The following is a 17,745-nucleotide window of genomic DNA, read 5'->3' as shown; positions in this document are numbered from 1 at the left end:
CAATCCAATTTGATGCCAATGATGACATCATTGATCAGGGTTTTTTTTATACAAGTGTCCTCATAGAAAAACGATACTGAAGACAGTTATAATATTATTACAATTGCTGTGATCAACCCACCACCATTCCCATCACCCCCATGCCTGGGGGAGGGGGAGAGGTGTGGAATTGGACACTGAACAAGTATTGCTACAAACAAGTGGAAAATATAAAAGCAGGAAGTATGCAGAAAAAAGGAGGGGATAGGGTGTGGGTTAGAAAAGATAAGAGGAAGTAATGGAAGGGGATGTGAGATTATAATGGCTGGCTTCTCCTTTGACGTCTTGGAGAAGACGAGATACACCCACAATTGAGGGAATTGAGGAAAGGGAACTGAGGGATAGACAGCTTCAGGGAGGGATTCCACGGGTTTGCTAAAGGATTACACAAATGAGGTATTTTGCTTCACTTTGCTTTTTGCAACCCTTCATGTTACATGGGAGTCATGAAAAGCACACAATGTTTCCTGGGTAAGCTTGCATTTTCAAAACGTATGTTTTGCCGATGAAGCCAAGTTAGAAACAGGTGACCATAACTGAGGTTTGGAAAGCTGTTTTGCACTTGCTAATTTAAGATGCATAATAACTTGTTGTGTAAATTGCCACACTTTTGATTTGACCAATACCAACAAAAACCATATGAATTTGTCCATTATGTACTACTTCAACACTTCTTTAATGGCCCTGATTAATCCTACTTTCTTGTGGCGGGTCAGCCAAGGATGAGTTTGGCACACTCTACCTGCAAGGCCTTCATCCACACCTTGATGGGCTAAACTTTCCATCTTTCAGAATCATTGATATCTCCCATGATGAAGTTAATTCTGAGGGACATTCACTCTCTCGCTGCAGGGAGGTTGGTGGTCTTTCTGTCTTCTACCGACTCCTCTCCAGCCTAGCTCCCCCTGCTCTGTCTGTGCTCTGTCCCCAAAATATTCCTTCAGGACGCACAACATTTGCCAGCAACCCTCTTCTGGGGAAACTGCCCAAATCTAGATTCTCTGCTCACCTTCATTCTTTCATTCCTCTTTTCTCCTGCTTCTGGAATAATCTCCCACACTCTCTTCAATCCCACTCCTCCCTCCAGGTCCTTAAAATAGCTGTTCACCACCATCTCTTGTGGTGAGGCAGTTGCCCTGAAACAACTTGCCTTTGCCTCTTGGAAGGCTAATCCAACTGAAGGAAATCTCAGTTCCTTCCACCAAGCTCGGAACAAGTGTGTGTCTACCCTCAGGAGTGCCAGGAAGCACTATCTCTCCTCACTCAAGAATGAACTCTCAAACCTGTCTCCTTCCTCCAAATCCTGGTGGCGTCTGGTCAAATCCGTTTCTGGTGTTTGTTCCCCCTCCATCCCCTCCCTTACCTCAAATGGCCACACAGTTGACATCGCACGTGACAAAGCCGAATGCCTCAACTCTGTGTTTGCCTCGAAATCCTTAGTCCCAAACCCATCTCTCTCTGTTCCCTCCTTTCCCAGTCGAACCCAACTGCTCCTGGACTCTGTGTCCTTCTCTCCTGACAAGGTGGAGGAGTTTTTGTCAAACCTCGACTCTGATTCTGCAACTGGACCAGACGGCATCAGCCCACGGGTCCTAAAATCCTGCTCTGCCGCTCTATCTCACCCTCTCTCTGTTCTTTTCACCCTATCTTTTGCTCAAGGTCATCTGCCAGCATCCTGGAAATCAGCTAACATTACCGCTTTACACAAAAAAGGTGCAAAAACAGATCCTTGCAACTACAGACCAATCAGCCTGCTCCCAATTATCAGCAAAGTCATGGAATCCATCATTGCTTCGGATATGAAATCTTTCCTCTTCTCCAATGGCTTGATCTCTGATCATCAATTTGGTTTCAGACCAGGTCACTCTACTCTGGACATGCTGCTTCTGCTGTCTCAACAATGGATGGAGGTCCTCAATGCCAAACAGGAAATCAGAGCTGTCTCCCTTGACATATCAAGAGCCTTTGATACGGTCTGGCACCCAGCTCTGCTCACCAAACTCTCCTCCTATGGTATCCATGGAAATCTCCATGCATGGCTTGCGGACTTCCTCTCTGGTCGTAGTCAACGTGTGGCCCTGAATGGATTTCTCTCATCTCCCCTTCCTGTTCAGGCTGGAGTTCCCCAAGGAAGTGTGCTGGGCCCTGTGCTTTTTCTGGTCTTTATCAATGATCTCTCTGACTCTCTGGAAAATCCTCTCTATCTCTTTGCTGATGACTCCACTCTCTGCCGCTCCATTCCTCTTCCCTCAGATCGGCAGTCTGCAGCCTCCTCACTCTCTGAAGACCTGGACAAAATCACAGACTGGTCAAACAAGTGGAACATGTCTTTCAATCCTGCCAAATCTCACTCTCTTACTATGTCTCTCCGAAAAGATCGACTGGACAACCCTCCCATCTACTTTCTCAACAATCCTCTCCAAGAAGTTCTGTCACTCAAGCTTTTGGGTCTCACTATCTGCCATGATCTTTCTTGGGAAAACCACATTTCCAAGCTGGCCTCCAAAGCCAGTCGCCGACTGGGCATCCTCCGTCGTGCGAAGTCCTTCCTCGGCACACCTGAGCTCCTCACCACATACAAGGCTTTCATCCGCAGCTCTATGGAATACTGTTCTCCCCTATGGGCTGGTGCTCCTGCCTCACACCTGGCTCGGCTTCACGCTGTTGAATCCAAAGCTTTCAAAATCATTGGAATCTCCCGCGATGAAGCTATCTCTGAGGGCCTTTCACTCACTCACCGCAGGCAGGTAGGTGGTCTTTCTGTCTTCTACCGACTCCTCTCCGGCCTTGCTCCCCCAGCTCTCTCTGTGCTCTGTCCCCCAAATATTCCTACAGGTCGCACAAGATCTGCCAGCAACCCTCTGATGGTTAAACTGCCGAAATCTCGGCTCTCTGCTCACCTTCACTCTTTCATTCCTCTTTTCTCCCGCCTGTGGAACAAACTCCCACACTCCCTTCAATCCCTCTCCTCCCTCCAGGTCTTTAAAACAGCTGTTCACCACCATCTCTTATCTTCCCCCATCCATAACCTTGATCTTTTCTACCCCCACTAATTCACCCCAGATCCACCTTGTTTGAAATTCCAACTTATTTCCTGGAAATCCTGGCAGTGTCCATATGTTTATACCTCTCCCACCCCCCCCCCCCCCTCACATGCCTCCCCCCCTTCACATGCCTCCCCCCCAAAGCCCTCTCCCTCCCACAGATCTCTCGATGTCTCCATGTCTCTCGGTCCCTGCTCTCAAATGTTGTGTTTGTGTCCTTCCCCCTCTCTCCCCATCTTGTCTACCGCTCCCGATGTTATTTGTTTTATGTGTCTGTTTGTCTTTCTGTGTGATTAATGTTCGCTCTTTCACGAGCCTCGATCTTGTATACAAAAAAAAAAATCTCTTATCTTCCCCCATCCAAAACCTTGATCTTTTATACTCCCGATAATCCACCCCATCCCTCTCCCTTCCACAGATCTCCCAATGTCCCTGTTGTGCTTCCCTCTCTCTCCCATTCCCTTTATTATATCTTTCATGTGTGTTTCAGTTTATGTTTTTCTGTTTTATGTGTTCGCTCTTACACGAGCCTCGACTTTGTTTGCATGATTCAATATTAGAAATAAGACGACATATTTTATGTGAAAATGAGCATTACCTCCAGTTGGGTTATTATTATTATTACATGATACTTGTGCTCTTGTAAGGTGCATACTGCATAAGACACAAGTCACATACTTACAGCTTTAAACAATTGAATATTTATGCTTCTCCAAATAACAAAACACAAATTTAACATTTCAGGTCGAGCAATAACATTTGAGCAAATGGTGCCATAGTTACTTTCCCTGAGTGGCACCTCCATAACCACTATGTTTCCAACACTCCATTGAATATCTACGAGGACAGTTCAAGACCGATGCAAAATCTTTATCTGGGTTAAAATGAAAAACGAAAAGGCGGTCGATGAAATGTGGCCTATTTCTCAAGGTATTCCCCTGCCACACGTACACACTTGTCCTATCGACGTGCCGCCACTCTGCGGATAAATCTTTGGGAAGGGCACGCAGCAAGTTCCGGATGCATGCTGTGACATCTTCATTGGCCGTAAACCTAATGCATCGCAGATGTTCTTCCAGATGTGAAAATACGTGAAAAATCACAAGATAAGTCTGGACTGTACGGGGAAAATATATTTTTAAAATTCACCCTCCCACCTCCACGAGGTCCTTTGAGATTGGGTAAAGGACCTTTTGTAGAAATCTTGTAAAGCCTTATTGAATTTCAAGTGAGAACAAATTGTTAACACTTCCAATACTAATAACCTATTCAGAAATTCCACATAGAGTACTCCAACAAATCTCAAAAATCTAGCTCTTCAAATCTAATGTTTGCATGAATGACGGCACTTTGTTCCATGTGAAAAAGCTCAAAATCAGTCACCAAATGAAGGCCATTTCTGAACTCGTTGCACCATTTAAACGCAGAACTTTGTGAGAGACTTGCATCAGCAAATTGTGTCGACAGTCTCCTGTGACTTTCAGCTGCTTTGTTTCCCTCCTTCACAAGAAATCTAATGAGTAATGATGTTATCACTGTTCCATTGTACACGGCACTATGTCGCCCCATCTTGGCATTGCCCAGATTGCTTTGAGCAGCATCTATCTCACTCACTGTATAATTTGCTCAGAGTGCACAAAATCATTGCGACAACTCACCAAATGTACTTGGTCGCTGTGGATTATGTTTTACCGCAGAAACAGAACATCGGATTGCCCAACTTAAACCGATCCCTGAGAATTTCGACAAATTTGTGGTCATATTAAAACCTACAGCGACCAAGTACATTCTTCAAGGATACAGCACGGCATTCACTCCTTGCTGCACACAGGAATCAGATTCTCTTCTGAAAGAATAGGAGTCTAGTGGTGATCCAATGGTTGCCACGAAGCTCTTGAGATTTGTAGATTCAGCCGGCTTAGAGAGGTGGAAGGAGACTAGGGAGGGCCTTGACTTGGGCACAAAGCTTGGGCCTTGTTGAGGTGCCTATGTGGTGCAAGGGGAGAATCCACGACATCAATCTGGAATCGGTGCCGATGCAGTAGCCTCATAGCTGCTGAAGAATAGCACGTTGGCGATGGACAAAGAAACCCGAATGGAGATGAAACAAGCTCTCCGCAAACAATTACAATGAGTCCCGGCAGAATCCCTCCAGTCCGCTCGATGCTATCCCGAGGAGATCGAGGGAGCTCTTGTGGTTACTTTGAGCAACAAAGCTGCCAGTGCCAACGGAATTCTACACAAATTCCTAAAAAGTCTCAGGAAACAAAGACGAAAATGGATTGCGGTGCTTTTTACTGCTGTCCACAAGACAGACAGCAACAGTCATCGCTTTATTAAAGATTGGAACATCTCCCGATGATCCGGCCAGCAACCGCCAAATCTCCCTCCTCTCGACCACCAGCAAATTGATGGAGCAGGCACTTCTGGCCTGACTTTCTTCGTTAATATAAGAAGATCTACTCCCAGAACAAGTCTGTTTTCACCCAGAGTGGAACTCCAGTGACCAGACCACTGCGCTCGCTGGCCACATCACAACCAGTTTCCAAAGCCTCTTAAAGACAGGTGTGGCCTTCATTGATCTACCTTTGGCATATGACAGTTTGGAGACGAGGCTTGTTCAAGCTTTCCATCATAACACATTGTTGTTTAACACTCCAGCCATAGGCATAGTGACGGGGAGGTTAGGGGGATGGGGTTTGTGGGGGTAGACTGGGCGATAGATATTTCATAATGACATAATTACGTGTTCTTTAACTACCTTGTCCCCCTCTTCCTTTCGCCTTGGAATCCTCACTTTCGTACAATTTCACCCTCTTTATAATGTGTGCGGCCAACGAAGGATAATTGTAATCAGTGATCTTCAGGTTACAAGTGACTTATTACATACATGTATAGGACAATAAAATTCCATTCAAGTAAGAAAAATTACTTATTTGATTTCAAATCTTTATTTTTCCATCTTATTACATTTTGTCATACCACGCGACTCAATTTTGTGACGTCGCGCATCTAATTTGCATTTTAATTATCGCCTCAAATACATTACTTTTCCGAGTTTTCATCATAACGTTTGATTGCATTATTCAAATTTGTTCAGATTTGGAGTATGTATGTATTTATCATGAACTAACCAACATGTATAGAGGTACCATATTTAAAAATGCATTCAACATTTTATGAAATTAGCTTTAACTCGTCAGAAAAAAAAATCATAGAAAAGTTAGGTACTGGATGTCGTTCTTTATAGTTCAGGGCATTTAATACACTGAAAAGATTAACTGTGCCAGTTTTGAAGTACACTGCTCTTCTGCTTCAAAATTTATGATGAAAAATCCATTTCAATACAGATTCTGAGATAAACGTGCTTAAAGTTTCACACTCACAATGTATGAACCTCTTGCTCAAAATGATGGAGAAATGGCAATGTTTTGAAGCATTGCACACTGTTGCCATGGTAACCAAATAAATCCAAATGTACTCGTACATGTATGCTGCATATTCAGTTTTTTAACACTTTAACATTTTTTTCTGTTTTTTTTTTTTTGCGTGTGTTTAATTCTGATTCTACACTGAAAGGTAATTTTGTACCAAATTTGAAAATTTGCAATATTTTTTATTGTTAACAAGTCACTTGTAACCTTAATTTTTCCCTCTTTCATGCTAGAGTTTCCTTAATCCATGCCCGTGTGTACACACAAGTTACGCCATGACATACGACCCACGTATGATGAGGACAGGCGTGTGAGGGGAAAAAGCAAAGATGGCGCTGGCACTCGAGGGGTCTGGACAGAAGGGTAACTGTGGTGAGAGGCTTCAGCGAGTGTGTTGAGCTGGCAGAATGTCCAAGAGGTAAGCACACTCGACCCTCATCTGTCTGGCCTGGGTTTGAGTCCCGACCCAGTTATAAACTGTCATCCCGGTGTTTCACATTTGCGATGATTGTCCCTCCGATGGATGTAAAACTGAGCGTCCCGTCTGCCAGCATTAGTTGGTGGACGTGAATGATCCCACAATCTTCTTCGGAAAAGAGTAGGGCAGCATTGCTCTGCTGCTGAGTCTGCTGAGGGAGCTTAGGGCTCTTTTATATCCCCCCCCATATATATTCCTGACTATGCCAGAGCCTGTGAGGCACTAGTAGTGACTTTTGGCTCCGGGAACCACAAACCCTAACTACATCACTGACTCCAGCTCATCAGAAAATTGAATGCTGACCGTCGTATTCGGATCCATCTCAATCGTCAGATAAGCAGAGTACAGTCTCTGAATTCCAGTCTCCCTCAAGGCTGTCTTGTCACTGCCATTATTTAATATGTACATTTGTGGCCTGCCTGAGATGGAGTCGAAGTAGTATATAAATGCTGATGATATTGCTTTGGCTACACAATATCAATCCCTGTGGAAATTAGGCAAAACTCTTACTTGTGACTTGACCACACTCAGCAGATACTTTGAAAGATATACGCTCAAGCTGAACAAAACTAAAACTGTTGTTACGGCTTTCCATTTGGATAATAAATCTGCTAGTGCAGAATTAGACCTTTGTCACTGTGGAAAACGGCCTCATCACAAGATCTACCCCATGTATTTATGAGGGACTTTTGACGGAAACCTTGTCTTCCACCACCATCTCAAATCAACGAGATACGGTTTGCTGCACTCGTATAGGCCTGCTGCAGCAAATAGCTGTGACTTTGTGGGGCGCCGGAGCCAGAACACTATGGTGGTGAGCCAGAACACAGAACACGATAATAGAGGTGCTCCTTTCGACTGCAGAGTATTGTACTCTTGTATGGGCCCGCAGCACTTATACAAATCTCTCAGAACCCCGATTAAAAAGTGCATTCCGACTCATCTTGGGAACTTTGAAGTCGACACCTGTTGACTGACTCCTGATGTCGCACATTGAACCCCCAAATATTTGGCAAGATGTTCAGACCAACCGCCTTTTTCCGAATCAACACGAATCCAACTTGTATACCTTTCTATCACAACCTTAAAATCCTCCGAGGATGACATTAAAGACACGAAAGCCCATCTGGGTATGCAATATTAGGCCTAGTCTCAACAGAACACAACAATGGCAGGTTGCTTGGAATAACTCAACGACCTACAACAAACACCTTGTTTTTGACCCCTTCATATAGCCTGAAGGCTTTAGTCTGCCCCACAATGAGTAGTGGAAGCTTAACCGGATGTGGACATCTCATGCAAGATGGGTTCCAAAACTTTTTCAATGGAAGATGAGGCCAACACCTGAATGCGATTGTGGACGCCCAGTTCAAACCATGATCCATGTTATATCTAAATGTCCCATCCATTCCTTCCCTTCAGACCAGGCTGACATTCACAGACTCGCACCTGGTGCGTTTATGTGGCTTTCAAACATAAACCGATAAAAAGCGTTGCCAATCCAATGACAGAAGAGGAAGTATCATTGAGAACTAGGACGACACTCTATGACGTCAACCGACGTGCCTCCGCCCACATTATTACATCATTATACATACTTGTACCAAGTTTGATTAAAATCCCTTAAGCTGTTTTCAAGTATCACATTTTTACCTGTTTTTTTTTGTTTGTTTTTTCACCTTTGGGGCTGAAATCGAATCAGTTCATATTTGTATCATAATATATATTTATACCAAGTTTGGTCAAAATCCCATCACTAGTTCACGAGTTCGCACAGTAACAGAATTTTTACCGAATGGGACCTCTGACCTTTGCCCTCATAATCTAATCTGTTCATCTTTGCATCATTATACATACTTTTATCAAGTTTGACTTGGATCCCTTCAGCCGTTCTTATGTTATCTTGGTAACGAAAACCTATGAAGGATGGACGGACGTACGGACAGACAACCCGAAAACATAATTCCTGCAGCGACTTCGTCGGCTGAGGCATAAAAAATATCAGCGCTGTGCTATTATGTTTACACGTCCTGAAATAAAACGTCAACATCAAACTTGAAATGCCCTTGTATGTTAGGCCAGCACTCCAATCCCGAGCTGAAAACACTGACATGCCAAAAGGTGCCTTGTTCCAGACTCCGCCCGGTTTGCTTGCAAATTAAAAAAACCTCTTGCAAGTTTCACACCTGTGGTCGGATAACGCTGTCAATATTATGCAATGCTGTTGCTGGAGATGGCGGAGAGTAATCAGGTGTAGATGAAGCATTGATGCACTCGTCTGAAGACGACACTGGCAAAACAAATTCATCTGCAAGGCAAAACGCATACCAATCAATTCCAGTCATCCATTAAATATATCAGCAGCAAGAAAAAAACGTGTGTGTGTGTGTATGTGTGTGTGTGTGTGTGTGTGTGTGTGTGTGTGTGTGTGTGTGTGTGTGTGTGTGTGTGTGTGTGTGTGTGTGTGTGTGTGTGTGTGATATATATATATATATATATATATATATATATATATATACAGTATATGTATATAAGAAGTACACACATTGAATGGTCCACTTTTCTCATCACTGTGCTGCTATGCCTTAGGTAAGCAATTGTGAAAAGGAACTTAGAGGTTTCCAGGCTAATTAAAATACAGTTTTATGGGCTTTAATACATATTTAAATAATCCATTGGTTGGACAGCTTGTAGGAACAAGCAAAGGATTTACAAAAGCATGACAGGAATAAGCCTCAAGCATTTGAGTATGGAAAAAAGAAGAAGCAGCAATCAACCCTATCCCATTTCAAGCACCATTGGACATTGCAATCATTTCGAATAGTGTTTTCGGAAACACTACTGCAAAACAAGAAGCAAGGCGATGTTGATTGGACATTCTACATCAGTTCTGTGTCTTTAAGAAATTATTTGAAGAACCCCCCTCTTGTTGAACACAAATCTGTTTTGTTGTGGTGTCTAAGGCTTGCAGCCATGTAACATACATTCATCAGCAGTCGGAGAGAGGGTACTTAAACACGAACAACAATGGACGTTGAAGGGCAACGACAACAAAATCACATTTTAAAAAAGTTCTAACATGGAATCAACATCACGAGATGAGTATCCAGGTGGGAACACCAAACAGGCCAACCCTCATTCAGCATAACAGACAATCCACAGCGATTACACATTCGCACCGACAAATGGGCTACATATTAAAATGAGAGCCATACCTCTTAGCTGATAATATTTATGATTTATGTCGTGGAACGATTGTTTAACTCGTGGTGCCCAGACAGGTAGGTGTCTGTTTGTTGTTCTGTACCTCAAAATAAATTTGCCCAATGTGCTTTAATATCTTTACCTTTCATGCAACCTATGTACGAGTAGACATTCTTCAATAAGACTTGGACACAATCTGTATTATAAAAGGAGCCGTGTCTGTCTGTCTGTTTGTCGTGTTATAACTTGAGAACGGATTACTGAGACCAGTCTATTGAAGCTGTAGGATGAATGCCTCCTCCATCATGGTCCATTCTGTTCTATTCAATGCTGCCCAACATGGTCCATTCTGTTCTATTGAATAGACACTATCGACAAATCATAAATCAACAAGAAAAAGAGCAATCAGAGATTGCAGACCCTCGCCAGGATGTATTTTCAGTGTTTTTTAAGGCCTTTGAGTTAAATCAGATATGGCGGCCGAACCACGTGACCGATGACGTGATCTTTTTTTTTCTAAACTAATTTATTCCTAGATTATGCTCAAGAAATTTCATCTCGATTGGATGAAGTTTTGTACTTGTCGAATTATGACGTCATAATGGAGGCACCTATGACATCATCATGGACCTATTTTATTCCCCATGGAGAGTTCTTTAAAATGAGCCATGTCTCAATTTTGTCTATTCAGTGCTTTTGGAGATATAGAGGTGCAAAGTTTTTTGGTTTTTCCAAGTTGGCGGCCGAACCACGTGACCTATGAGGTCATAATTATGATTTAAAAATTCTACAGGTGGAGTTGCACCGAAGGTGAAAATTTCCTGTCAATCGGACCAATGGTTGCAGAGAAAATGATATTTATTCTGTGCGGACAAAAAGACAGACAGACAGACAAACAGACAAACAAACATACAAACGGACTCAAATGCAATACGCTCTCCTCTGGCGAGGGTAAACATTGAAGCTGTTTAAACACGCACATGAATACGCACACGTGCACAAGAAAATGACCAAATACCAGGACCTCAAAAATGAGGTCAAGAGATCTTGGAAGCTGAAGAGCATCAAAATGGTACCATTGATAGTTGGAACAGGAATGATGAAGAAGAACCTCACTAAGATTTTGAAAACCATCCCTGGGAATATTACCACAAATGAACTACAATTGGAGGCAATCTGGGGTTCGGTGACGATCCTGAAAGGAACAAAACTATGAAAAAGTTGAACAGCTTGGTCCATGAACTGTGATCCCTTACCGAAGTGGAGATGGACACTTTGGGTCCTGGGAGGACTTCGTTCCACCTCCGGAAACCCGCAAATGGAGGGAGAGACCGACCGACCGACCGACCGACACACACACACACACACACACACACACACACACACACACACACACACACACACACACACACACACACACACACACACACACACACACACACACACACACACACACACACACACACACACACACACACACACACACACACACACACACCTCTGAAGGACTAGAAACTTAAAACTTTTCTTAAAAAACAAAAACAAATCCATTCACCAAAAAAAAAAACAGGGTCTGCCAGGGTCTCTGAGCCGTCTAGCCTGGGTTGAATTCTTGGCCTGGCTACAAACTATCATCCTCAACTACAGTGTGCATGGACAGTATCAGCGGCACAGCCGCATCCTCATCCATTGATGCTACTTGGAGCATTGTGCTGCACATGAAAGAACAATGTTTTGGAAAATTTGTGCCCAAAAAGAAAAGGAACAAAAGTATAATTCCACTGAATGAATATGAAATGTAAAAATATAATTGATTTCTAAACTGTTTGTGCTTTTGTATAATAAGGTTTGATTTGAGAGGCTATTTCTTCCCAGCTCAATTTACTTCATCCACAAGTCTAAATGCAGAATATACCAACACAAACTGTTCCAAATTGCAAAGGTTAAAATTAACAGCACATTGTTTAAAATGCCCACGCATAGCGGAGGTACTTACATGCACACAATAGAAATACATTAACATTTGAGAATGTGTGTTGCATCAGTGCTCCTTGAACAACCTCAAAGAACATCCATATCAGCACAAATGCACAGAAGCAGCATGACAAGGCATATGCGAGCATCCTTAAATTGTGATACGGTGCTAGAGAAAAGAGAGAAAAGAAGAGAGGGAGGAAGAAAGGAGGAGAAGAAGAAGAAAAGGAAGAAAAATAAATAAACAAGCATTCTGAGTATTGCGCTGCAATACATGTCCCCTCCCCTACCGGCAGTCTGTCGTCCGGAAAACTGTTGGGGAAATTACCAAAGTTCAAAGTGCCATAACTTTGTCAAAAATGATCGAAACGTCATGAAGTTCGAACTTGATCTGTAACTTATCATGAGGAAACCATGTACCAAGTTTGAAATCATTAGCATTAAGCGTTTAGAAAAAAGTCCGGAAAGCTGTTCTTTGCGTGACGGACGGACAGACTGACAGACGGAGGGATTGAGTGCAAACCTATAGTCCCCTCCGGTGTACACCCGTAGGGGACTAATAAGAGAGGAGTAGAAGAAGAAGATGAAGAGGAAGAAGAAGGTGGAGGACAGGTAGGGAGGGAGAGAAGGAGAGAGAGACAGAGAGACAGAGAGACAGAGAGAGAGAGAGAGAGAGAGAGAGACAGAGAGAGAGAGAGAGAGAGAGAGAGAGCAGGAGAGAAAGCGAGAGGGGGCAGAGAAAGGGAGAGGGAGAGAGAGAGAGAGCAGGACAGAAAGCGAGAGGGGGCAGAGAAAGGGAGAGGGAGAGAGGCAACACCACAAATTGATTGGGAAGAAGGGTGCAGTCGGAAAGCAGGAGGTGGTAAAAGACCTGCGCTCTTTGGTAGTCCATGACAATGTGGAACTTTGGTTTCAGCAGCAGAGAGTAGCTCATATGGATTTTCAGATTCAGTCACAATCAGCATGTGCCTGGCACTCTCCACTCCCTACAATGGCACGCATACAAAAGTGTGTTGCGGAATATTCTCATACAATGACCTCAGACATTTTTCAATGGATTAGGCGCGAACAAAGGAACATTACAAAAAATGGAAAAAGAAATCAAATTACTCAATTAAAGTCTGTTCTTTCCTTCCTTTAGGACATAATGCTCTGAACCTCAGCATTATGACTGTTCTCTGAATGTTTACGCTATCTGTTGAATCACTTGTTTATCGTAATCAGATTCATGTGTCAGCAATTCTCAAAGATAGAGATATCCCACCGCTTTGATAAGATAGACTATAGAGTATTGCACAACAAAAATACCTCCTCCTCCCTCATCCCTCATCCCTCATCCCTTCCCACGACTCAAAATACATTCTGAAACCCCAAGTAGATTGCTCATTAACTATTTATCCTATTCACAAAAGAAACCGAGAAAGTCATCAGCATTCGAGGAATTCCTCATCCTTACCATCATAGTCAACTTGCAATTATTAAAATGAAGCAGATACAGCAATCAAATGCCATCATGAAATGAATCATGAAATGAATTGGACGGCACAAGAAAGATTTGTCCCCAGTTTGCTCAAAATTGTGGCCATAAGTAGACATTTCAAAATTAACTTCTACTTTGTATGTGCAAATTTCATCATTAGAAATCTTCATCAATATTGTTTTCCCGATCATGGCAGTTCGGCTAACAACCAACCCAGGGAATTATCGAATTTCGCTCCGATTCACTGCTTCTACATTCCATCCTCGTCAGAAAGATAGAGTTATTATTGTAACTTGGAGTTTAATTTCATGGAGGAATGGTATGATTTATCACCAATTAATTTGTCGATCCCCTTGCCATCTGACAGTTCAGAGTGACACTTGGTGGATCAGTGCCACTGATAAAATGCCTGATTGATGATGATGATGATGGAAATACTCATGTCATACCACTGATGCAAACATAAATGGGCCTGTCAAGGATAGCGGCAATGAAGAAGGCAATGTAGGAATGCTTCCTGCTCGTCTTTTCTGTGAATTTACAGATCACGGAATAAAAATAACCAAGAATAATCTTAGAAAATAAATGGAGCACAATATAATATCATTAATTTCATTTTTAATATAAATAATTGAATGCCAGTGATGGAAAGTAAATAAATTGTGCTAATTGCTGTTTGAGATTGGTGCATCGGAAACAGAAGTAAAGACGATTTGGGCTTTCCCGGTGGAAGACCTTCTCGATCCGAGGACCTTCCATCGATAAATTGGTGACCATTCGGGCGGAAGAATTGCCCCCTCAAATTTTGCCCCAATTGCCCGATTCCCATCACCATTACAGTAATTTAGTTGGTATGATGTGCAACTAGACAAGCCCTCATGTCTGGTCACCTAGCGCTCTCATGTGCTGGTCCGCACGTGATATGTTGCAGCAAGCAATACGGGGTGGCGGCAGCCATGAACAGCAGCATAGGCATGGCATGGCATGGGCGTCAGTCAGCATGAGGTGGCAAAGGTGGAGGGGGGGGGGAAGGGGGAGGGGGAAGGAAGATGACAGCATATCAATTGCTCCCCACCCCCTCCCCACTCAACCAATTTTTTGTTTGAAAAAAAACAAATGTGTATGCACACAGGATTATAAAGCAATTTTCCTTGAAATTGATTTAATATATTTGATGAAAAGTTTGACAGAGAAATTAATTATTTAGCGGGTGGAATATTAATGGATTCTATGCTTTTTGGGAACATTATTTACCTGCCTAAATGTCGTATGGCTTGAACATAATTTAATATATTTGGCCACAACTGTTCCACATCGCGAACCTTCTCATATCATGCATGGACCGGCTCTTGAGAGCGCTATTTGGCAACACATGAGGGCTTGTACTTACAAACTACATCATCATCAAACTAAAATACGCCATTTGGTGTTTGCCATTGGTCGATGCATTGGTCATGAGTTATCCAATCTCAACCAAACTTGCCAGGGGGACTAAAAGCATCTATTTATTATTTATTTATATTTATATATGGTCAGGAGCATACCCCTCCACCCTGTTATGTATACTGTACTCGTATTATTATTGAAACATGCATAGCATCTCACAAAACATCATAACTCATAAGACAACGGGTAAGCTTGGTAGGGGCCTCCTCCCTCCAACGCCCCATTTATTTGTCTTTCTTTCCCTCTTCACCGTACTCTGTAGCCACTGCAACACAACTGAAAACGACGACCCTGACAACATGTTGAAGTACCACGATAGCATTGTTTACATGGAGACCGCCATGCTGTTAAGTGGTGCCAATGGAGACCGCCATGCTGTTAAGTGGTGCCAACTGAGACCGCCATGCCGTTAAGTGGTGCCAACGGAGACCACCATGCCGTTAAGTGGTGCCAATGGAGACCGCCATGCCGTTAAGTGGTGCCAATGGAGACCGCCATGCCGTTAAGTGTTGCCAATGGAGACCGCCATGCCGTTAAGTGGTGAAAATGGAGACCGCCATGCCGTTAAGTGGTGCCAATGGAGACCGCCATGCCGTTAATTGTTGCCAATGGAGACTGCCATGCCGTTAAGTGGTGCCCATGGAGACCGCCATGCTGTTAAGTGGTGCACATGGAGACCGCCACGCTGTTAAGTGGTGCCGATGGGGACCGCCATGCTGTTAAATGGTGCCGATGGAGACCGCCATGCTGTTAAGTGGTGCCCATGGAGACCGCCACGCTGTTAAGTGGTGCCCATGGAGACCGCCACGCTGTTAAGTGGTGCCAATGGGGACTGCCATGCTGTTAAGTGGTGCCGATGGAGACCGCCATGCTGTTAAGTGGTGCCCATGGAGACCGCCATGCTGTTAAGTGGTGCTGAGTGTTCAGTTCCATTGGAGTGTTTGCGTAAGCGCTCTAATCAAGCAAGCCACTTGGCAAGCGACAGCAAGCAGTTTGCTAAGAGAACACACCCTTGCTGTTCTCACCACTTACTCTCTCAATTGGATTTTTAGGTTGTTTGACTGTTCTGATTTCTTTCATGCCTACTTCTCGGTTTTTTGGGGGGTTTTTTGGTTCCTATTCCTTTATTTCTGGACTATGCAGCACACATAAATAAAGTTGACAACTCATCCCTCCCAAATCTCCCTAAAATAATTTTCCTAGAAAAGGTAGCACAAGCAGCCATAATGTGTACAGATTCAAAAACGGACCCCAGACCCCACGCCGTATTAGCTTCTCGCTATGGACTCACATGTCCCTATCCTACACCCCCGTCCCCAATTTTCCATAGCGATCGACGCCCTTGCACATAGGCTAAGTGAGTGAGTATGTTCGGCCATAAGTCATCGTTGTAAACAATGCTACCAAAAATCATTAAATATTGTTGCGGAACCAGGGTACGGGTTTAACCACACGAGTGACTTCTCAAACTCCTCCTGAACTCCGGCCCTGCAGGCTGCCGTGCCACAGATAAGTCTGTGGCCCGACGGTTGACAAGCAACTACGGACGCCAATTCATACCGCCAAACCTGGCAGGGTCCTCGCTCTTTTACAAACGCCATACCTTTCCGGTGAATTGGCGATGCGAATTGTGGCATGTACCCTCAGTGCACACTCGTTTATTTATTATGTATGGCCGAGCATAACCGAAGAATACAGAACTTCCCGTCTATCTAATCCATCACAATAAATTGAGCCAATGAAGAACGAGATGAAAAATGCAGGATGGAAACAAATCGTTTGCCAAATAAGGTGAACATGTACTTGCAAACACAGTAACCAATCATGAAAGACACACACACACACACACACACACACACACACACACACACACACACACACACACACACACACACACACACACACACACACACACACACACACACACACACACATATTGTTGTGGATGTGAGAATTGCTGTGTTTTTTTATTGTAGTGTAATGAATTGTTGTAAAATATCACCCTCCGTGTTATGTGTAAAGGTCAAAGGTCGTCCCTTAGTTAGGCCATATACAATCACGTAGCAAATCATAGATCTCCCTGTTCAGTAGTTATCTCCTTATTATGTGTATTAGTTTAAGGCTCTGTTCCCACTAGTTGACACTGCATTGCACCAAATGAAATAAGGTAGAATCCCCTTTCAATTGCCACCAAAACGCAATTGCCAGCAGCGTTCGCTGCCCTTTGGCTGGGGCTCGCTCAAATCGCCCCAAAACCTCCATTACGCACATGGTTAAGCTGGAGAAGAAGGAGGAGGAGCCGTCGGATCATGGGCGTGGCACCACCTCGTCATCAAAGGTGGAGCCAGCGAGCCCCCACCAGCCAACCAGGGCTGATGAGATACCATCACGGGCATGGCGCGCATTGATCTTGAAGCGCGTTATATAAGCGCCCGCGCAAGCCTTTTCGCGGCAGATGCGTGACCCAGCTGAGTTCTGCACAAGAGAGATTTCTGCAGAGAGCCGCTTCAACCAGCCCCATTTCAACCAGCCGCGTGAAGCCCTGACGGGGCAGCAAGTGACCCTGCCGGTGTGCGGTGTAAAGCCGAAAACAAGGAACTGCCGGCTCTTCGCTTCCCGCCCGGAGCGGATCCGCTTGCTGTGCCT

General features: G+C 43.9%; 1 protein-coding gene across 8 annotated transcripts in view; it reads right to left on the bottom strand.

The window, feature by feature from the left end:
- Positions 1–17,745, bottom strand: part of LOC137423115 (ankyrin repeat and sterile alpha motif domain-containing protein 1B) — a 299,599-nt gene that overhangs the window by 146,299 nt on the left and 135,555 nt on the right. For all 8 annotated transcript variants that reach the window (XM_078774678.1, XM_068109937.2, XM_068109936.2 and 5 more), the window contains 2 exons: positions 13,045–13,159; positions 9,182–9,303 (listed from right to left, as the gene is read on the bottom strand). In XM_078774678.1, coding sequence (XP_078630804.1) covers positions 9,182–9,303; positions 13,045–13,159 — 237 coding nt within the window. The remainder of the gene's footprint in view (positions 1–9,181; positions 9,304–13,044; positions 13,160–17,745) is intronic.

Source organism: Myxine glutinosa, chromosome 3 (assembly GCF_964187855.1).
Source record: "Myxine glutinosa chromosome 3, kmMyxGlut1.1, whole genome shotgun sequence".
Classification (NCBI taxonomy): domain Eukaryota; kingdom Metazoa; phylum Chordata; class Myxini; order Myxiniformes; family Myxinidae; genus Myxine; species Myxine glutinosa.
Note: the sequence above shows the minus strand (reverse complement) of the source record. Positions and strands in the feature narration are given on the sequence as shown.